Source organism: Phyllopteryx taeniolatus, chromosome 8 (assembly GCF_024500385.1).
Source record: "Phyllopteryx taeniolatus isolate TA_2022b chromosome 8, UOR_Ptae_1.2, whole genome shotgun sequence".
Taxonomy (NCBI): domain Eukaryota; kingdom Metazoa; phylum Chordata; class Actinopteri; order Syngnathiformes; family Syngnathidae; genus Phyllopteryx; species Phyllopteryx taeniolatus.
Genome location: NC_084509.1, coordinates 27,088,470 through 27,109,741, shown reverse-complemented (window position 1 = coordinate 27,109,741; position 21,272 = coordinate 27,088,470). Strand labels below are relative to the sequence as shown.

At 49.8% G+C, this 21,272-nt stretch overlaps 1 protein-coding gene across 1 annotated transcript in view; it reads right to left on the bottom strand.

Moving 5' to 3' along the window:
* Positions 1-17,502, bottom strand: part of dlc (deltaC) — a 49,040-nt gene extending 31,538 nt beyond the window's left edge. Inside the window, exons 1-7 of the mRNA XM_061781655.1 lie at positions 17,362-17,502; positions 16,368-16,616; positions 16,223-16,283; positions 15,090-15,347; positions 12,939-13,130; positions 12,674-12,843; positions 5,811-6,033 (exon numbers count right to left, since the gene is read on the bottom strand). Of these exons, the coding sequence (XP_061637639.1) occupies positions 5,811-6,033; positions 12,674-12,843; positions 12,939-13,130; positions 15,090-15,347; positions 16,223-16,283; positions 16,368-16,616; positions 17,362-17,409 (1,201 nt within the window). The 5' untranslated portion in view covers positions 17,410-17,502. The remainder of the gene's footprint in view (positions 1-5,810; positions 6,034-12,673; positions 12,844-12,938; positions 13,131-15,089; positions 15,348-16,222; positions 16,284-16,367; positions 16,617-17,361) is intronic.
* Positions 17,503-21,272: the final 3,770 nt, after the last annotated feature.

Below are 21,272 nucleotides of genomic sequence, written 5' to 3'. Positions count from 1 at the left end.
AAGATGCCTGAGGAATGGAGGAAAAGTGTGCTGGTGCCCATTTTTAAGAACAAAGGGTGATGTGCAGAGCTGTAGGAACTATAGAGGAATAAAGTGGATGAGCCACACAATGAAGTTATGGGAAAGAGTTGTGGAGGCTAGACTCAGGACAGAAGTGAGTATTTGCGAGCAACAGTATGGTTTCATGCCTAGAAAGTGTACCACAGATGCATTATTTGCCTTGAGGATGTTGATGGCATAGTACAGAGAAGGTCAGAAGGAGCTACATTGTGTCTTTGTAGATCTAGAGAAAGCCTATGACAGAGTACCCAGAGAGGAACTGTGGTACTGCATCCGGAAGTCTGGAGTGGCAGAGAAGTATGTTAGAATAGTACAGGACATGTACGAGGGAAGCAGAATAGCGGTGAGCTGTGCTGTCGGTGTGACAGAAGAATTTAAGGTGGAGGTGGGACTGCATCATGGATCAGCCCTGAGCCCCTTCCTGTTTGCAGTGGTGATGGATAGAGAGATGAGGTTAGACTGGACCATGATGTTTGCAGATGACATTGTGATCTGCAGTGAAAGCAGGGAGCAGCTGGAGGAACAGTTAGAAAGATGGAGGCATGCACTGGAAAGAAGAGGAATGAAGATTAGCCGAAGTAAGACAGAATATATGAGCATGAATGAGAGGGGTGGTGGGGGAAGAGTGAGGCTACAGGGAGAAGAGATAGCGAGGGTGGAGGACTTGAAATACTTGGGGTCAACCGTCCAGAGCAATGGGGAGTGTGGTCAGGAAGTGAAGGAACGGGTGGAGGAATGTGTCAGGTGTGTTATGTGACAGAAGAGTCTCTGCTCGGATGAAGGGCAATGTTTAGAAGACAGTGGTGAGGCCGGCCATGATGGACGGATTCGAGACAGTGGCACTGAAGAGACAACAGGAAGCAGAGCTGGAGGTGGCGGAAATGAAGACGTTGAGGTTCGCTCTCGGCGTGACCAGGTTGGATGAAATTAGAAATGAGCTCATCAGAGGGAAAGCCGAGGTTTGATGTTTTGGAGAAAAAGTTAGAGGGAGCAGACTTGGATGGTTTGGACACGTCCAGAGGAGAAATAGTGAGTATATTGGTAGAAGGATGATGAGGATGGAGCTGCCAGGCAAGAGCGCTAGAGCAAGACCAAAGAGAAGGTTGATGGATGTCGTGAGGGAAGACATGAGGGCAGTTGGTGTTCGAGAGGAGGATGCAGGAGATAGGCTCGCATGGAAAAGGATGACGCGCTGTGGCGACCCCTAAAGGGACAAGCCCAAAGGAAAAGAAGACACTTCCCCCGTCGACTGCTAAAGAATGACTGAAAAATTAACTATTCATTCATTCATAAAGTACCAAAATGGCAAATTGTCCTCACCTTTAATACCTTTGAGATATTACAAGCATTTTTTTTTGTTACCAATCCCCCTTTTAAAATAAACGGAATAGTTGAGCTAACAACTTATTACTTCTGCCTTCTGATTTCAAAACTTGTTATCCATCAATTTTTAGTGTTATATGTAATTTTATGAGGGGATTATACATTTCTATGGGTTCACAGTCATTACGGCCCTCCGAGGGAGACCGGAACTACGATGTGGCCCGCAACAGAAATGAGTTTTACCCCAAGACTTTGTTTCTTAGATGAAGTTCAAAGATCAGGTTGACTGCAAAATAGCACACATTTTGTATAAAGTCAGGCACAACTTCCTTCCAGGAAATCTTCGCAAAATGTTGGAGGACAGAGAGGGTGGCCACAACCTGAGCGTGAGAGGGAATTTTAAACAACCAAATTTCCGTAGCGCGCTAACAAGTAGGTGCATTTCAGTGGAATGAATGAAAATGTGGAATAATCATAATAGTGCACATTAAAGAGAGTCAAAGTGTTGTCCATTTGAAAAAAAAATTTGAAAATGACTTTTTTGAGAAGCATAGACTATTATAAGATTTATTTTTTCTGTTTTTGTAGAAGCCACAAGTAATGTATCTACCGTATTTTCACAACCATAAGGCGCACCGTATTCAAAGGCGCAGTCTCCGTTACGGGGTCTATTTCTGTATTTACCACATACATAAGGCGCACCGTATTATTGGACGCAGGCATGGTAAAACATACGCTAGCTTAAAACATACGCTAGCAAGCATGCACGCTAAAACATACGCTGTTAGCATATGTTTTTAAAAAGGCACCGGGAGCAAAATTGAGTTCGGTTGTACTTTATTGAAGTATTTAACAATGTACTCAGGTTATTTTTTGATCAATCCTCATCCACAAATCCATCAAAGTCCTCATGTTCTGTGTCCGAAATGAACAGCTGGGCAATTTCGCCATTTTCCCTCTCGTCATTGTCAGAGTCAGTCTCGTTGCCAGTGGGCTGTTCAGCAACGATGCCGGCTTTCGCGAAAGCTCGGACAACAGTCAAAGCAGATCCGTTAGCCCAGGCATCCACTTGCGAACCATGGATTTGTAGATCTTGAATTTTCTCGCGGCTGCTCGATTCCCATGTTCCTCCGCGTAAATGATATCTAGCAGTTTAAACTGTGTTTCGTAAGCATGTCTCTTCGTAGGTGCCATTTTCGGGGGTCCTTAGCCAATATATACCTACTGGGGGCGTGCCTTTAGCGTCCTCTTTCACGCGCACCCTTCCCCCTTTAATGTCCGCATGCTGTCCTCAGTCATGTCCGGCTTCCTCTATATAAGCGGCGTGTCGGCAGGAAATGCTCCCAGTCAGTCAAGCGGAGCGCTCATTAACGTCACACACCAACATTTACAGATTTTGGAAGTCTGTGCACACATAAGGCACGCCGCATTATAAGACTTTTAAGTGCGCCTTATGGTCGTAAAAATACGGAAGATACGAATGTTCTTGGGTTCAGATGCAGGTACATACGGTACGCATGTGCATATCGGTAGTGTATAGAGGCGTATGTTTGTATCGGCATATGTATATGTAGCATGTTCAGGTATATAGCAACTATGTGTTATACTGATCAGGTATTACCATCATTTCTCATGTGGAATATGCGCTCGAGTATAATCCGCAGCCCCTAAATCAGGAATTCCCTTCTACTCATGTATAATGCGCACCATCGATTTGCTGCTATCCATATGCTCAAAACATGAAGTATTATCTGTATTTTATGAGGTTTTTCAAAGAAATGTTCTGCTCGTGTGCATGCGCTGACGTCGGTGTCACTTCCTCACTGAGCATTTCATCTCGAGTTCTCACACTTGCAAAAACAAAGACGGTGGTCAATGACGCGGCACGTATACCGTAACATCTGAATAGAACTGTTAGAACTGTAGAAATCGTGCAGTCGTACCGGCTAGGAGCTTTTCTTTGCAATTCCTCCATAATCTCACAATAGCTTTGTTGATGTCGAACTACTTGACGATTGCCTTCTGATGGCAACAGTCATCAAGTTCCTCTTCAAAGCTGCAGAGGCGCTTGCCCTCTTTTCCTCGACATGTTTTAACTTGGCGGACGTGGTCGGCGAAGCGCCGCTCGCTACGAGAAAGAAATCTGCCGTCTAGCAAAGACGCTAAATCTGATGGCGTCAAACGGACGCGATGGCTAAAGCATGATTCTGGGTGAGCGGCGAAAACTTTCTATATTTTATGCACATTTGGAACATTGCACATTACATATCATATTGGAATGAAAGTACTCCTTTTATACAATGTGAATTGAAAAACAAAAATTCCTTCTACCTATGTATAATATGCTCTATTGACTTTTGTTGAAATATTTGGGACAAGAAATGCGTATTATACACGACAAATGACAGTATTTGTCGGACTTGAAGAGGACAAAAACAAGGCTTCTGCAGTTGTAAGCCATAAACCTTTTCGCTCAGCTATTCACTCTTTTGGCGTATGTTTGACTAATGATTTATAATGCAGACCCAAATAAAATTCAGTCATTCATTCGTATTGACGTGCCACCACTTCATTGTTTTTCATTACCTATTATTATTTTTCTTACCATTCTGATTAATAATTATCTATCATCAGAGGTGGGCAGTAACACGCTACATTTATTCCGTTAGTTACTCAAGTAACATTTTCCCAAAACTGTACTTGTCAGGAGTACTTTAAATGCACCGTACTTTTACTTGAGTATTTATGTAAAGAAGGATCGATACTTTTACTCCGTTACGATGATCGACATGCCGTTCGCTACTTTTATTTATTCATTCTTGCGTGATCACTAATGTCATTTGACTCCAATTCACCAATCAGACGACACAAGGCAGTCACATGACCGCGCACGTAGCCAATCAAAATGACTCATTACGGGGGAACAAATGGCAACGGCACGGTGAGCGACCGGTTAGAGCGTCAGCCTCACAGTTCTGAGGACCGGGGTTCAATCCCCGGCCCCGCCTGTGTGGAGTTTGCATGTTCTCCCCGTGCCTGCGTGGGTTTTCTCCGGGCACTCCGCTTTCCTCCCACATCTCAAGAACATGCACGGTAGGTTGATTGAAGACTCTGAATTGCCCGTAGGTGTGACTGTGAGTGCCAATGGTTGCTTGTTTGTATGTGCCCTGCGATTGGCTGGCAACCAGTACAGGGTGTACCCCGCCTCCTGCCTGACGATACCTGGGATAGGCTCCGGCACTGCCGCGACCCTTGTGAAGAGAAGCGGCTCAGAAAATGGATGGATGGAAACAGCCACGCGACTCTTTCTTTTACAGACTGCAAAAAAACAACAGCTTTATCACGCAGCTCTTCAATTGTGACTGCCCAAACTTGGATAGTCCAGCCCACTTCTAACTTGAGAAAACACCGTGTGGTAAGTTGCAGATGTTTTGGCAGGGGACGTGGCAACATTAGCACTATTCCTATGGTGTCGCACACGCACACGCAATCACTAAGTCTGGTCAGCGAACAGCCTCTCCGTGAGGTCATTTCAGTGAACAAAGCAAATCATGTTTCTGTATGTGGTGTTGGTTTTGGGGCAGTTAAGAATTGAAATGGTGGCAGGTGTGTGTCGACTCCCACACACATATATATATATATATATATATATACTTTTTTTTTTTTTTTTTTTGATGGTCATGCTCTGATTGAAGAAAAAAAAACTGAAGTTACAAGTTACTCTTGAGTAGTTTTTTCATTGAGTACTTTCCTACTCTTACTCAAGTAAATTTTTGGATGACTACTTTTGACTTTTACTTGAGTCCTATTATTCGAAAGTAACTTACTTGAGTACAATATTTGGCTACTCTACCCACCTCTGTCTACTATTAATATATACAGTGGAGACCCGCAGACTCGGGATCGGTATGCGCATATTCACCTATTTGTGGATTTCTTTTCGTTTTTTGGGGGGGTGGAGTAAGCCCAAAACCACTTAGTGGTGTTTATCTCCGCTTATTGCAGAATTATCCATCCATCCATTTTCCGTCCCCAAACTTTCGTCTTGAATCCAATTCAAATGGGCGGATTTTGGCTCTTCGGGCCGATCCGTCGCCAACGGCGGCATAGCGCGAACCCACCGTACACGCTGTGACACTGAGTGGCGAGCCGTCCGTCGTTTGTGTGTGCGTGCCCTGACGGGAATCTCTGCCAACTCTACATTCCCGCCCTCCTTCCCCCACCCGACCGATCGGGTTGAGCAGGACTGTTTCCACAGCAATGGTATGTGGCGGAGATTACGCACACACACACGCACGCACGCACGCACGCACGCACGTTCGTTCGTGTTCCGATGGACGCCGATAAGACGTGTCGACTCCTGATTTTTCTTGTTTGGCAACCCGACAACAAGAACAACAACACTCGCTCGGTGTCATGCCGGTTACCGTTGGCGCAGGGGTCGCCGCTGCATCGGTTGTCCTTCATCTCGCAGTTGGAGCCGGCGTACCCGGGCGGGCACCGGCACGTGTACCCCCCGCCGCCCGCGGCCGTCACGCACAGGCCGCGGTTGAAGCACGGCTCGTCGGCGCACGTCAGGACGGCGCCGGTCCCGCAGTCGGGCCCGGAGAAGCCCCGAGGACACACGCACGCGTGGCCGTCCGCCACATTCTGAAAGCAAAGCGGCCAAAACATTCTTAACACACACACACACACAAGCGAGCACAAAGTTGGTGGCATCAACGAAACTCACTTCACAATCGGCGTCAGTTTGGCAAGTCGTGAACAGTTCATCAAAAAGACGATTCAAGCTGGTAATGCCACTCCCGGCTGAAGTTTAGTCCAAAACTTGCCACTTTGAGTATTTAAAACAAGCAACGTCGCTGGAGGGTTTAGCTTTATGCTAACGTAAATGGAAAATACCATTGACATGCTAACATTAGCATCCATAGTCACAATTTTAGAACCCTTTAAGCAATGGATAATTTGAACACATATGGGGGAACAACACAGGTAGAAAGACAATATAACAATATATATATATATATTCTTTAGTCGCTACAAAATATGACGAATATTACACCATCTTACTGAGTAGTATTAGTACAGTAGAAGAAGAAGTCTATTCTTTGTTTGACTGAATGACTGTATGATACAGTACTGCCTCCTGGCGGCCAAGACGGGCACACCAGAAGGAGCAGCACAATGAATTGGATGCTTTACCCCCCATTTAATGATGTTATTACTCTGTGTTAGTCTGCGTGCACTCCCTGCGGCCGGGAACGGGCGACCCTCGGCCACAAGAGAGCCGCGAGAAGAAGGGTCATGACGCGAGCGAGGCCCGCCTTTGGGAGCGGCCTCAAGAGAGTCGCCTGGAGACTGATCGTGGCGCGAGCCGGGGGGGGGGGGGGGGGCGCGAAGAGGCAATGAGCGTGCCTCGCCCCCAGTACGATTGCAGTACGAGCCCTCCCAGCACCCCGCTGTCCCAAACACGATGATGGGGCTGCCGCGGCAACGGGAACAACCAAGCTGTTGCCGTGCTATAACGAAAAAGGACCTCTGGAGACTTGTCTCGTCCAGGTCAAGAGCAGCTTAATGGCCGGTCGGCAGTCCAAGTCGCCCTTGCCCTGGAAGCCAGAGCTCGACAGAGCCTCACGGACCTCCGACAGCAAGAGCTGCTTGATTGGTGGGCTGGGATTATGGTTAGGGTTAGACCTGCAGCAGCGTTTTGGTCGTCGCAGGCACGCTGACTACGCAGGGGACGAGCTGTCTGAGCGGCGATGAAAAAGAGATGAGGGCTCGGGCGCATACGCTGCAGATCTCCAACTTGATGAACGGGAAGGATACAGCGCTTTCCACGCCGTGGCTCAAGAGGAATTGGCCCTGCAAGCGTTCGTCCGTGGCTCAGGGAACGCATTCGCCTGCATGACAAGCGCCCTGAGTGAAGGCGAGCGCCTCTGACACATTCTGGCCCAAAAGAAAGACACCTCCAGTCGGGGACACCGAGGCCGCCGAATGAAGGTTGACGAGAGCGAGCGTGACGGTAATGACGGGATGGAGGACCACTCGGCGGTCTATGGGGGGGATGTCATCGGTGCGGGGAACCAGCGCTACTGCCCCCCTCCAAAGTGTTTTTAAGCTCAGACGGAGGGTGACACTGTGGGAGAACTGTCACCCGTGATTACAAGTGCCTCTCACCCACTGGGCTGTACCTTGAACGCAACGTAGACGGCCTGCAGTGCAGGACCCTAGTGGACACTAGGTCAACCGTCTCGCTGCTCTGGCCTGGGGTCTTACCTTGAACTACTGGCGCCAGACCACCAGGATGGAGGCCCGTCAAGCTGCAACGGACAATCAGGACTGCTGGAAAAATCCAGAGGCGTAGTCTCTCCGGCGTGTCCCGGGTCATCCCCGGGGTCTCCTCCCGGTGGGACGTGCCCGGAACACCTCACCGGGGAGGCATCCGAATCAGATGACCCAGCCGCCTCATCTGGCTCCTCTCGATGCGGAGGAGCAGCGGCTCTACTCTGAGATCCTCCCGGATGACCGAGCTTCTCGCCCTATCTTTAAGGGAGAGCCCGGACGCCCTGCGGAGGAAACTCATTTCGGCCGCTCGTATCCGGGATCTCGTCGTTTTGGTCACGACCCGCAGCTCGTGACCATAGGTGAGGGTAGGAACGGAGATCCACCGGTAAATTGAGAGCTTCGCTCCTTCTTCACCACAACGGACCGATACAAAGTCCACATCACTGCAGACGCCGCACCGATCCGCCTGTCGATCTCCCGTTCCGTTCTTCCCTCGCCCGTGAACGAGACCCCAAGATGCTTGAACTCCTCCACTCGGGGCAGGATCTCATCCTCGACCCGGAGAGGGCACGTGGCCCTTTTCCGACTGAGGACCACGGTCTCAGATTTGGAGGTGCTGATTCTCAAAATGAAACATACCTTGGTTAATATACCATATTTTATACTTCCCACACCACACAAGCCCCCCCCCAATAAAAAAATTTATTCCAGGCTTCTACACAACTTAGAAATAATGTTTTCTTCATAAAACTTCACTATGTGACGTGTCCCACCACAATGTTTTTGAGCATTGGGGTCTCGGATAGCCCTGCCAGTCATTGACTTTTACCAGTAAATTGTGTTGTTCAAACATCCGCTAATCAGCAGCTGTCACATCCAGCTACATCTCAATACATTTGAAAATATGCATTCTAATTTATTGACATGTACCTGGAATGCTGCCTGCCGCCTCGAATAGAGTCCGTGATACACTTCACGAGCAACCTGTCCCTGATAAAACCTGACATGAATTTTGCAGTCCACAATGCAAACTGAAATTCTTTTGGACATAGATTAAATGATCTGGGTAAATTAAAGCAGCGGACCACCAGGCTGCGGACCGGTTGACATATAAATACATTATTTATTTTATATCTATATATATATAGATATAAAAAACTTTTTTTTTAAGTGGAGCAGGAGACGGGGCAGCCCCACCCCACCCCGTTGGAGACATTCCATCAACCCCTCCATCGAAGATTTACTTGACATCGGGAACCTCTCGCGGCAACGAGCCTCCCGCGATTAGCTTCCGGAATGTCTGTCAGAACCTATTTTGATTTGAACATTTCTAAAAATGTCTGGTCGAAGAATCGGCTCTGCTGGCGATTGTTCTGTGATGCAGAGAGTCCAAATAAGTCAAACATTGCAATTTGAATGCGCTTAAAAATTCAATATACGTTTTCTCGAGTGGCCACTAAAAATATAGAAACCCTCATGTAACTTTTTCCTCATGCTAAACCCATTTTTAAACATTTTATTTTAGGCATTTTCTCATAACGGGCTATATGGTGGGCTAAAATCCTGTTCTGGTGATCAGGGAGTAGGGAAGGAGTGGATGCAAACTTCTGCCACCTTTTCAATGGCCTCTGATCCCAAAATCAAGTTCAGATCTTCTAGTAGGCTTTTCCTGACAGGTGTTTGCTTTCCAGCAGAAGCCTGAAGGTTTTGTACTGACACTGCCTGCTCTATAGAACTGTTCATAATTCGCTCCACCTTGACGAAGACGCAGTTCATCATGCTGCCACCACCGTGCGGTTCACCTGTTTGCGCCAAACATATCTTTTGGAATTATGGACAAAATGTTCAACCTCGGTTCTGTCGGACCATAACACATTTCACCACGCGATTGGGAGATTTTGTGAGTGTCCGATAAAAACAAGACTGAACTTTCAAGTTCTGGGGATGTTTCTTTTTTTTCCTCAGCTGGAACTGGGGCCTGAGTGAAGGTGCAGGGAATTATGAGCGTTTCCAAATGGCAACCTTCAGGCTTCTGCTACCATACATAGATGCGTGCATGGACAGCATGCATACGCTGCATGTTGAGTCGCATCTAACATGAGTTCAACGCAGCCACCGCCCCGCTCACGAGCAGGTGTGCACACTTGTGCTATCATATTCTTTCATGCGTTTATTTCTACTTCGCCTTTCAAAAAGATTGATTTTTTTATTTGCAGTTTAGCAGTACAGGTTTGTAACAACCTCAATTCCAATCAAGTTGGGACGTTGTGTTAAACATAAATACAAACAGAGTACAATGATTTGGAAATCATGTTCAACTTCATTGAATACACGGCAAAGACAAGATATTTCATGTTCAAACTGATCAACTTGATTGTTTTTAGCAAATAATGAACTTAGAATTTGATGGCTGCAACACGTTGGGACAGGTGGCAAAAAAGAGTGAGAAAGTTGAGGAATGTTCATCAAGCACCTGTTTGGAACATCCCACAGGTGAACAGGCCAATTGGGAACAGGCGGGTGCCGTGATTGCGTCCCTGAATTGCTCCGTCATTCACAAGCAAAGACAGGGCGAGGTTCACCTCTTTGTCAACAAGTGCGGGAGAAAATAGTCCAACAGTTTAAGAACAATGTTCCTCAACGTACAATTGCAAGGAATTTAGGGATTTCATCCTCTACGGTCCATAATATCATCAAAAGGTTCAGAGAATCTGGAGAAATCACTGCATGGAAGCGGCAAGGCTGAAAACCAAAATTGAATGCCCGTGACCTTCGATCCCTCGGGCGGCGCTGCATCAAAAACCGACATTAATGTGTGAAGGATATCATCACATGGGCTCAGGAACACTTCAGAAAACCAATGTCAGTAAATACAGTTCGGCGCTACATCCGTAAGTGCAACTTAAAACTCTACTATGCAAAGCAAAAGCCATTTATCAACAACACCCAGAAACGCCACCCACTTCTCTGAGCCCGAGCTCATCTAAGATGGACCGTCGCAAAGTGGAAAAGTGTTCTGTGGTCCGACGAGTCCGCATTTCTAATTGTTTTTGGAAATTGTGGGCGTTGTGTCCTCCGGGCCAAAGAGGAAATGAACCATCCGGACTGTTATGGACGCAAAGTTCAAAAGCCAGCATCTGTGATGGTATGGGGCTGTGTTAGTGCCAATGGCGTGGGTAACTTACGCATCTGTGAGGGAACCATTCATGCTGAAAGGTACATACAGGTTTTGGAGAAACATATGCTGCCATCCAAGCAACGTCTTTTTCACGGACGCCGCTGCGTATTTCAGCAAGACAATGCCAAACCACATTCTGCACGTGTTACAACAGCGTGGCTTTGTAGTAAAAGTGTGTGGGTACTAGACTGGCCTGCCTGCAGTCCAGACCTGTCTCCCATTGACAATGGAGACCCCGGACTGTTGAACAGCTGAAGCTGTACATCAAGCGAGAACGGGAAAGAATTCCAGCTACAAAGCTTCAACAATTCGTGTCCTCAGTTCCCAAACGTTTATTGAATGTTGTTAAAAGAAAAGGTGATGTAACACAGTGGTAAACATGACCCTGTCCCAGCTTTTTGGGAACGTGTTGCAGCCATAAAATGTCAAGTTCATGATTATTTGCAAAAAACAATACAATTAATCAGTTTGAACATGAAATTTCTTGTCTTTGTAGTGTATTCAATTAAATATAGGTTGAACATGATTTGCAAATCATTGTATTCTGTTTTGATTTATGTTTGAGACAACGTCCCAACTTCATTGGAGTTGGGGTTGCACAACAGAGTTCTATAAGTCAAATTAAAGGTTGGTCTCATTTTCTATATATAGACTTTTTATATCCACTGTATGGGCCCTGACATGAAGTGGCGACAAGCCCATTGTTTGTTTGTCCGGAGTTGTTGTCGAAACGGTCTGGGTTGAGCCGGCGTCTTCGTAGACCTGGACGGCGTCCCGCACGGAAGCAGTCCAAGCCCGCTGATCTTGCGCCATGTCACAGGCGACGGTCATCCATTTCCTGTTGCGGCAGTGGAGTCTGACCACTTGGGGGCCGATGACACCTTGCAGGTCTCCCTTGAGCGTGGTCGCCCGCATCTTCAGCTGCCCGCCCGCACGCGTACGCCGGGTTGCAGGTGGATCGGTTGCACGACCTCACGGATGAGTTTGCCAGGGGTTCAGCGGGCGGCGTCACCAAACCACCGGAAGCGACGAAGGAGGACAAAGTCGGGATCGTTGGCGGAGAGTTGCTGACGGGAAATGGTCAAGGCGACGGCAGCGAAGGACACGCCAGAGGGAGTCGTCGTGGAAGACTTCTAGTTTCCTTACGCCTGTGCGACGTAGCTTTTCTGGTGGTGCGGATAATAGATCGTCCTCAGGGAGATCTCGCGGCGGCTTACCGGCGGCCGGTAATCGGGCCAAGTCCGATCGGGTGAGGTCAATCGGATTATTGATCTCTGCGGCACCTTGTCTGGTCTCTTTTCAGACGGTACTTGAAAGAGTCGGCGTTTTCTAGCGTCACGGCATTAAGTAGGTTTGCAAAAATCTGCGAATTTGTGACCCCAGGAGCCTGCATGTCTGCATTAACCTAGTTTTATTCTTCTTTTCTTTTGCTGTCAAACGCAAACCATGGGTGAATTTGCCCCATGGGGTCACAAATTCTGACGGGTCCCAGCTTTCCAGCAACAGGAACAGCGAAGGCACTCAAAACTAGCTTGCGCGCTTAAATGCAAGTATTCTTCTCCTCTTTTACTGTCAAACTGTCAAATGCACCTGACCGCACGCCAAGGGCGACATCGCCCCACGGAGGCAGAAAATCTGAAGAGTCGCACATTTTTGCAATCCTACTTGACGCCACGACTGGAGCGCCAACCGGCGCGTCGGTTCTCTACATGTGCCCCGCCATCGACTGGAGATCAGTCCAGGACGTACCCGGCCTCTCGCCCGAAGTGGGCTCCCTGATGAGATTAAGCGCAATCGAGGCGATGGAGGGCCGTGGGATGCGCTCACCTTACAGCTGCCTCCGTTTCTGCAGGGGGCGCTGTCGCACAGGTTGTTCTCCCGCTCGCAGTTGTTTCCGCTGAATCCCGGCCTGCAGGCGCAGGTGTAGCTGCCCTGGCCCGTGTTGGTGCACGACGCCCCGTTCTGGCACGGCTTGTGGTTGGTGCAGTAGTTAAGGTCTGAGGGAGCCAAAAAAGGCCGTCAGTCGGGGGCGCCCCGCGCCGGGAAGGCGGTCGGTCGGTCGGTCGGCCGACGCGCCGAGATTTCCACTCACCCTGGTCGCAGTAGAGTCCACCCCAACCCTCCTCGCAGTCGCACTGCCACGGCTGCCGGCAGGTTCCGTGCACGCATCCGGGGTGTCGCGCGCACCGGTCGCAGCGCTCGCCCCGCCAGCCCTGCCGACACGCGCACTCGCCGGGCGCCTCGCAGAAGCCGTGCTCGGCGCTGCAGCCTGAAGCGCAGACGGCTGAGGGATGGAAGGAAACGCAGCAGGAAGTCAGCGGGGGCGGATGATGCCCGAGGCGACCGCGACAACAACAACAACATCCCAAACACTGCTGGGACACACACACACACACAAGAACACAAAGACACACAAGCACACACACACACACGTGTACAAACACATGGCGGTATACACACACACCACACAAGCACGCATGCACGTGAGTACACACAAATACACACACACAAGTACACGTGCGCACAAATACAAGCACACACATACACACTAGTGCACAAGACATGCACACACACGAGGCAGCCGTGCCTCAGTGGGCCGAGCGGGTCGTCCAGTCACCGAAGGGTAACGGGTTCGAATCCCGGCCCTGACTGTCCGCGTGTCGACGCGTCCTCGGGCAAGACACTGACCCCTAATTTGCTCCCGGCGGGCTGGCAGCGCCGCCCGTCGGTGTGTTCAAGCGGGTGAACGTGAGGCTTTGTAAAGCGCTTCGGGCACTCCGATGGTGTAGCTAAGCCGCGGCCCGTTTGCTAGTTAGCATTTTACAGAGCAACACACTCTCGCGCACGCACCAACCCAATTACACGCCACCACGACATGCACAAACACAAGTACGCACGCACACGCGCTGGTTAAGTGTGAAGCCGAGCAGCTGGCCCGCCCGAACAAAAGCGACACATGCCGTCTCTTTTCACGGCCGGCAGCGCACGTTAAGCGCCGCGCGTGTCCTGGCCCGCTGGGGGGCATCGTTGGGCCCGGAACAAAAGGCGCCATCGCACGCACGCGCACGCGCACGGGAATGCTTGACTTGACAATTTCATGGCTCGTGGACAAAAACAAGCGTCGGCGAGGAACGTTGGCAAAAAGGAGGGAAAGGTAGAAAAAGAGGCAGAGGCGGGAAAGGAAAGGAAGGGAAGGTGGGAGAGGGACGGGGGGGACGGGGGGAGGGGGGGAGGACGCCAAGGGGCAGCGCCTCCAGAAAGTCGTCTCCCCCCTTCCCCTTCTCCATATTTGACAACTTGTTTTCTGTTGAGATTTGATGTGACGCAGCGACGCAAAGTAGCACGTAATCGTCGTGCCGAACACAAATGAGCCCAAATTTTATATTCTTTGATGGAAAGCATCGACGCGCGTCGCTCGATCTCCTTCCCGGCCTCGAGTCCTTTTCCTTCCAGGATCGCCCAACTGCGTTTAGCGCCGCCCGTCTTCCTTCCGTCGAGTGCGAGCGGCTTCCCTGCGACCCGCGCGACTTGAATCTCTCTGACCGGCGCTCGCTCGGTCACTCCAGGCGGGCTCGGCGCAGTTTTTTTTTTTACACTTCTCCGCAACTCGATGGCTGATCCGCGGTGTAGGCTCCTTGGTCTTCGTGATGCTGTCGTTGACTCGTGTTCTTGAGCGCAAGCGCCGAGGCCTTCGCGGGACACGGGTAGTTATAGTGAAATGACAAATACAGGCAGGCGGACAGTACGGCGGACCCCCGAGGGGGCTGCGGACCGCGCCGGAAAGCGAATAGCCAAAATCGGCCTCGATCTCTGCCAACTGTGGGCCTGTGAAGCCCCTTGACACTCTTTTGTGAAACAAATCAACTTGACTTGATTCGAATTGCCTTGGGGAAAAAAAAAATTTTTTTTTTTTTTTTTTTTTTAACCCCCCCAAAATGATTGAATAAGCAGGGATAACCCACCAAGAAACATTTGGAAAAGATAAAAACAAAAGAAAAAGAAAGTTTTTGCGAAAAGGTGAATCCACGGGAGCTCCGAAATATTTCCCAATTCGGCGACTGATCGCACTGGGTTGCATTTCGGGGTATCGGCGTACAGGCGCTGGATAAAAGCGCACACAACACTTTCCACATTTATGCTTTTCCGAAAGTGTGTCGTAAAATCTCAACGAAAGACTTTGCGATCGTAAGGTCTCAAAATGTGAAAAAGTCGATGTTTTTCGCGGCGAGGTGGGCGTACTCACGCTGCGCGCAGTAGTCGCCCGCCCACCCGTCCAGGCACCGGCGTCGCCCGTCTCGCTGGCAGCTGTAGTGGCCGAAGGTGTCGTTTCTGGGGCGGCAGTACGCGGCGCAGGCGTCGCCGTGATAGTGCTGGTCGCACACCGCGCGGTACGAGTAACGCACGCTGCCGCGCTCGCCGAAGTGGACGTCCTGCGACCAATCCTCGCCCACGCGCAGTTGCCGCCGTGTCGCCAGGCGGCTGATCAGGTTGTTCTGGTTCTCTGTGGGGGCGCAGACACCCAATTAGCAGCCAAAAAGTCAACTTTGACCTCAGCATGCGCGAACTAAGCGGCTGCGTGCGGCCCCCAAAAACCGGGGAGCGCATGCCGGGAACGCTCACAAATTTGCATATTTGCCCGTCAACACTCGCACTTTGCAGATTTGCTGTTCCACCTTCATCAATTTTGGGGGGGGGGGGGGGGGGGGGGGGGGGGGACAAGCTGAATTTGTTTTGTGTTCAAGCCAAAGCCACGTCGACACGCAAAATATTGCTTTGCTGCCATCTTGTGGCGAGGGAAGGAGCTTCATTTAGTCTTTAATGGCACGCGATGTGAGATTACGTCATTTAAATTCCCGGTTAACCGCGGGGTTCACTTGAACATCGGTGGGATGGGGGGGCGGCCAATAAAACAAAACTAAACCTGCTTGTCAGCCAATGAAGCGGCTGCTTGAGGCCCCCGGGCCACTAGGGGGCTCCCAAGCAGTCTGAGGGTTTTCTGAAATCAGGAAAAATAGATCGCCTCACTTTGTAAAAAAAAAAAACAGAAATTTGAAGTTGTGCACGTGAACGAAATGTTTCAAGTTTTGCTTTTGCGAAAGTCGGCTTTCTTGCATTTGGCAACGAAGAAATACGAGTTTGAAGTTTTCCCCCCACTTCGACTCTTGTTTTAGCTCCAAAAAGCTTTGAACAAATGGAGGCCACAAGATGGGGACCGAGGACTCGGCCGGTTTCAATGAAGCTCCTCAACTCACTTTTTTTTTTGGAGCGAATGACGGCGGAGGGCTTGACAAACAAAAATGCAGGCGTCGGCAAGTGCTCGGCGCGAGGGCGCCCCCCGGTGGGCGAGCCGAGTCAGCGCAGCTAGCGGGCTCGTACCTGCGGAGTCCAGTCCGGACGACTCGGCGGACCAGGCCTCCAGGATCAGAGAGAAGGTTCCCTGGAGGAGGACACGAGGCAACGTTTACATTTGCACAGAAAGGTGGGGGGCGGGGGCGGCTCGGGGGCGGGGGCGACCACGAACCGGCCACTTGAAGTGGAAGGGCACCCTGACGGGCGCGCTCCCGGCGACGGAGTCCGGGTCGGCGGCCGGGATCTCGGTGAGCGCGGTCCCGTACGTGCACGGCGGCTCGGGGTCGATGACGTCCTGCGCGTGCTTGAGGCACACGCGGAAGAAGAGGTGGCACGCGCGCGACGGCGGCCCGCAGAGCGCGCGCGCACTCGTGCCCGTCAACGACTCGATCTTCAGCTCGAACGCGCCCGACGACTCCGTCTGCGCGTTCGCCGTTAAGACGGAAAAGCAAAGACAAAACTCAGAAAACAAAGAGACAACAACCCAAAAACAGCAGGCAGGGAATATAAACACCGCAAAAAGATAGTCTGTACATGTTTTATGATGGATAAGAGGTATGGAAAATGAATAATAATAATAATAAGAGCAACGATGAAGAGAGCAAACGGGGGGAAAAACACGTCAGGACGTTGAACTTTTGCTTTTTCTTCTCTGCTGGTGAACTCACTTGAACACAAAGATGTATACTTCTTTTTTTTAACAAAGTTAGTCCATGAATTACGAATTCGCGTTCCCAAAAAAAGATCCAATTGCAGAAAGAATACAGACGAAATTTGAATGACACCCGCATTGCAACTCGTCCATCGGTTGCACTTGATTCAAATATATTTTGTCATTATTTTTCGAGGAAATGACGTCAGTTTAGCACTTTGGAATCACGAGCAACCGAAATTTAAGCACTTTTTTTTTTTTTTTTTTTTGTAGAAACTCGAAAGGTCGCTCGCGTCTCGTGCGTAAAAGCGCCCGAGCGCCGTCGCGTGGACACCAGACGAGCAAATGAAGTCCTGCGTGCTCACCTGCGCGTCATTCAAATGCCCGCCAACACAAAGCAACCTTTTCATACGAGTTTGTTGAACACGTTTTGTCATTTGCAGTGCAGCGCAAAGACCGAAGGAGCCAAGTTGGAAAATAAAGATTTGGAAAAAGCAAAAAACGGAATACTGACGGTGGTCGCTCGCAGCAGGAGGGCGAGCAGCAGGCAGCGCGCGTGCATGACGCCTCCGGGGGGCAAAAGGCCAAAAGTCCAAAAAGTCACGAGCACGAGCACCGCAGCGAGGCAGCTTGACTTGACTGAAGCGCGAGCCCGGCACCGCTCCGTTTATAGGCGCAGGAAAGGGGGCGGGGCCCCGGCGGGCGGGGCTCAGGCGCCGAAGGGGCGGGGTCACCGCCACTGGAAGAAAGCTCGGCTCCTCAACTGCGGGCGAATGTTTGCCACTCGAACTCGCCGGCGTTGATCAATCACCGGCAGGATGTGACGTTTACTTTCGCGAGAACGCAAGCTCGACACGTGACCGTTCGGGAGCAGCGATCGATACCGCATGCGCCCGCACCTATATCTCGAGATCTCGACACAGCCGCACGACTGTCATCGCGAGATTGCCAATGCCAATGGCCGCGTGCTAAACTCTTGCGGAGTTACACCGTCGTGACGTCATCCCCTAGCCGTGCTGACGTCACAGCCGAGCAGCGCCTTTCTTCGTGTTCTCCTTAATGAGGACAGCACGCGCCTCGCATGCTGCAAGACACGCCCACCGCGCACGAGCCACGCTGCGTGGACGCAATACGCGAAAAACGCGACACGCGCGCCCACGCATGCGCACACAGATACACGGAGCTCGATTTTAGGGCCCGAGGTCGCGCGCGCACTCCGATTTGGAAAGGACATCTGCTTATGGATACCCCCCCCCCACCCCCCCACCACCCCATTACGGCCACCCCTGCACTCGTGCGCGCCACGCGCCCCCCGCCCTCACTCACACACCTTTTGTTCCGCGCGTGCCCAAATGGCGCGGGCGCGTCGTGTGAAAAAAAGGCAATCGGGCCGCAGGGCGGGTGCGAAGGCCTCGTGTCGCTTTGAGGTGTGTGTGGGGGGGGGCGGGGGTGTCGTGGGGGTGTCGTGGGAACGTCTGCTGCGGTGTGACAACGCGTGACGAGTCGTTAACTTGAGGCGCGAACACGGACACCTGCACGCGCATGCGCGTCAACGAGACCAACAAACGGATGTAAGAAATGTGTTCAAAAGTACATCTATATTTTCTTCATCTCACCTGTCAATCATCTGACGAAGCTTATCCAATTGTTCTCATCTTTCTCGTAAAACACTGAACATTTTTTTTTATTTAAATGCAGCGCCATGTGAGCATTTCCTATTTACATAATCAATGCAAATATTTCATTTTGAATGGAAACTTAGTTTTACTGTATTAAAATGTGGCTGTAAAATGTGATTAAGGTGAAAATAACTCATGTTAAAAATATTTTAAAAGGGGCAGTGCATATTAATGGACTTTTGTTGTCAATATGTCCGATTATTGTCGTAGTTTGCATCTGCAGTCTTTCAAATCAGCTTGATGTGACATTTGGAGTTGTAAAAAGAAGATAAGAAAAGTCAAGACATAAAAACATTTGGCGCGCGCGTCGTCAAACTGCGCCGCCGACATCATCGTTCCGGGAAAGATGCGTATGTGCCGTACACGCCGGAACGCGAGGGGCGGCATATTGAGAAACGATCGATTTTGGGCTCCTAAAATGGAGCAAACGGTTCAAAAAAAATTCCCAAAAAGTTTCTGTGCGGACGGGGCCTTCATACAAACAAAGCAACGAGACAACGAGGCACACCTGGACAAGACGCAGGCGGCCGCAGAGTGCCGATCGGCCGACGTGAGAAAAAACAAAACCGAACGACCGAGACGAGACGTGAACGTTGACGCAAAAAAGGCAAAAAAAAAACATGAATAAACATGGCGGCACGGTGCTGACCGGTGAGCACATCTGCCTCACAGTTCTGCGGACCAGGGTTCAATCCCCGACCTCGTCTGTGTGGAGTTTGCATGTTCTCCCCGTGCCTGCGTGGTTTTTTTTCCGGGCACTCCGTGTTCCTCCCACATCCCAAAAACATCCATGAATTGGAGACTCTAAATTGCCCGTCGGTGTGAATGTGAGTGCCAATTTGTTTGTTTGTTCGTATGTGCCCTGCGATTGGCCGGCGACCGGTTCAGGGCGTACCCCGCCTCTCGCCCGACGATGGCTGGGATAGGCGCCAGCACGCCCGCGACCCGCGTGAGGAGAAAATGGATGGATGGATAAATAAACATGAAACGAAACTAAATTGAGTGCAAATAAAATCACACATGACGACACTGTCATCAATTTCAAAGCAACAACTAAAGAAACAAACCAGCAGATATTTGTAAGATGTGACAAGCAACAATTTTTTTTTTTGGGGGGGGGGGGGGGGGGGCGTTACGTCATCATCGTTCGAAAGTCAGCGCGTCAAAAATTCCTGTTCGTGTCACCAAAAACGTGGCCATCGTTGAAAAAGTTCACCTGATTGAGCGAAACAAAAAAAAAAAAGCTTTATTTGGATTCAGCACGTCCAAATTGTCTGAAATCGGCTAAAAAACAAAACAAAACAAAAACAAAGTTTGGAACTCAGACAAATTTGTTATCGAAGGCGAATCGTGTGGTTTAGTCTCGGAGCTGCCATCAAACGTTTTTTTTTTGTCCTCGCCAAAAATGCGAAAAAGGGGGCTGCACCAATAACGGAGGCGTGGCCTCGCCCCCGAAATTTGTCAACGCCGAACCACGAATACGCGCGACTCCGCTCTACTTGCTTTATGTCAAGTTGAAAAAAGACGGCAAGCAACTCAACTACTGTTCAACGTCATCGAATGTTCACATTGTCATCGTTTGTCGTTTCTCGTCAATTCGCTTATTCACGTTTTTTTCGTTTTTGCGTTGTCATCGACATCCCAAAAAATGACAGTTGTTCACACCCTCATCGCATCATATGTATGCGATATTAGATACTTTTTTTTAGTCTAGCTGAGTCCCAAGAGAATATTTAAAAAGCCTTCAACAAAATGCTACGTGTGAAAACGCGGAGGTGTTACTTTTCAGCGGCCGCAGTTTGCCGTCAGCACGCCGAGAGGGCGCGGGGGGGCCGACAAATGGTCGTCGGTCAGAAAAGCACCGCGGCGGCGTTCCCGCGTTCGCACCCAAAACACGCTCGCGTGCTCACATGCAATTGCAGGAAAATTGTGTTTTTATTTTGCAACGCCCGCTTTCTTTACACTCATCGTCGAAATGTTTACTGGTGTTGCAACACTCGAGCCAGACCACATTTTGGAGGTCTTGGTCTTGTGTGGGACCGGCCAGATTCTGGAATTTCCATCCGGACCGGTCGGGACCGACGCTAATGTGCTATTCTTCCACTTCATTCATGTGATCGTACGGAAAGGACTCGACAAAACAACAAATAGCTTCGATTCGCGTGTAATGATTGCGACGCCAGCCCGCAAATACGAAACTGAGCGAGAAGAACGTAGAACGAGAGATGTTCGCCAACTCAACGATCATTCAATTTGGCTTCCTCAACCACTAAGACTTCATATGTAAAACAACATGCAAAAGGAAAAAATTCTGCGGTCTTCAAGGTCAAACTTTAGCCGGCGTCTCGAAAGAAAACAAAGCACAGGTAAGCTAACGTTCACGAAAAGGAACGCCAGCGAGTCTCATTTTGTCTTTCTGGAAAGAGATTAGAATTCCACTTCAATTGGCTTCATTTAACACGATTACACGCTTTTGCAAAATCACTGTTTGGACCATTAGCAACGCTCGTAAACTAGCTGTAACTCGCATTTCTTTTTGGGATTAATTTTTTGTTGAATTTAGTTGAAAAAAAAAATGGTCAAGATTTGCATTGTCGACACCGTATTTCAAAGATAATTCAAAGAAAAGAGACAATGCTCTTTCACTGTTCAAGCTCGTGGTTTTTCAAAGCGATTTTTATGGTCTCTGTCTTGTCTCGGTTTCGACTACAAAAGTCTCGGTCTCGTCTCGGTTTTTGACTCCAAA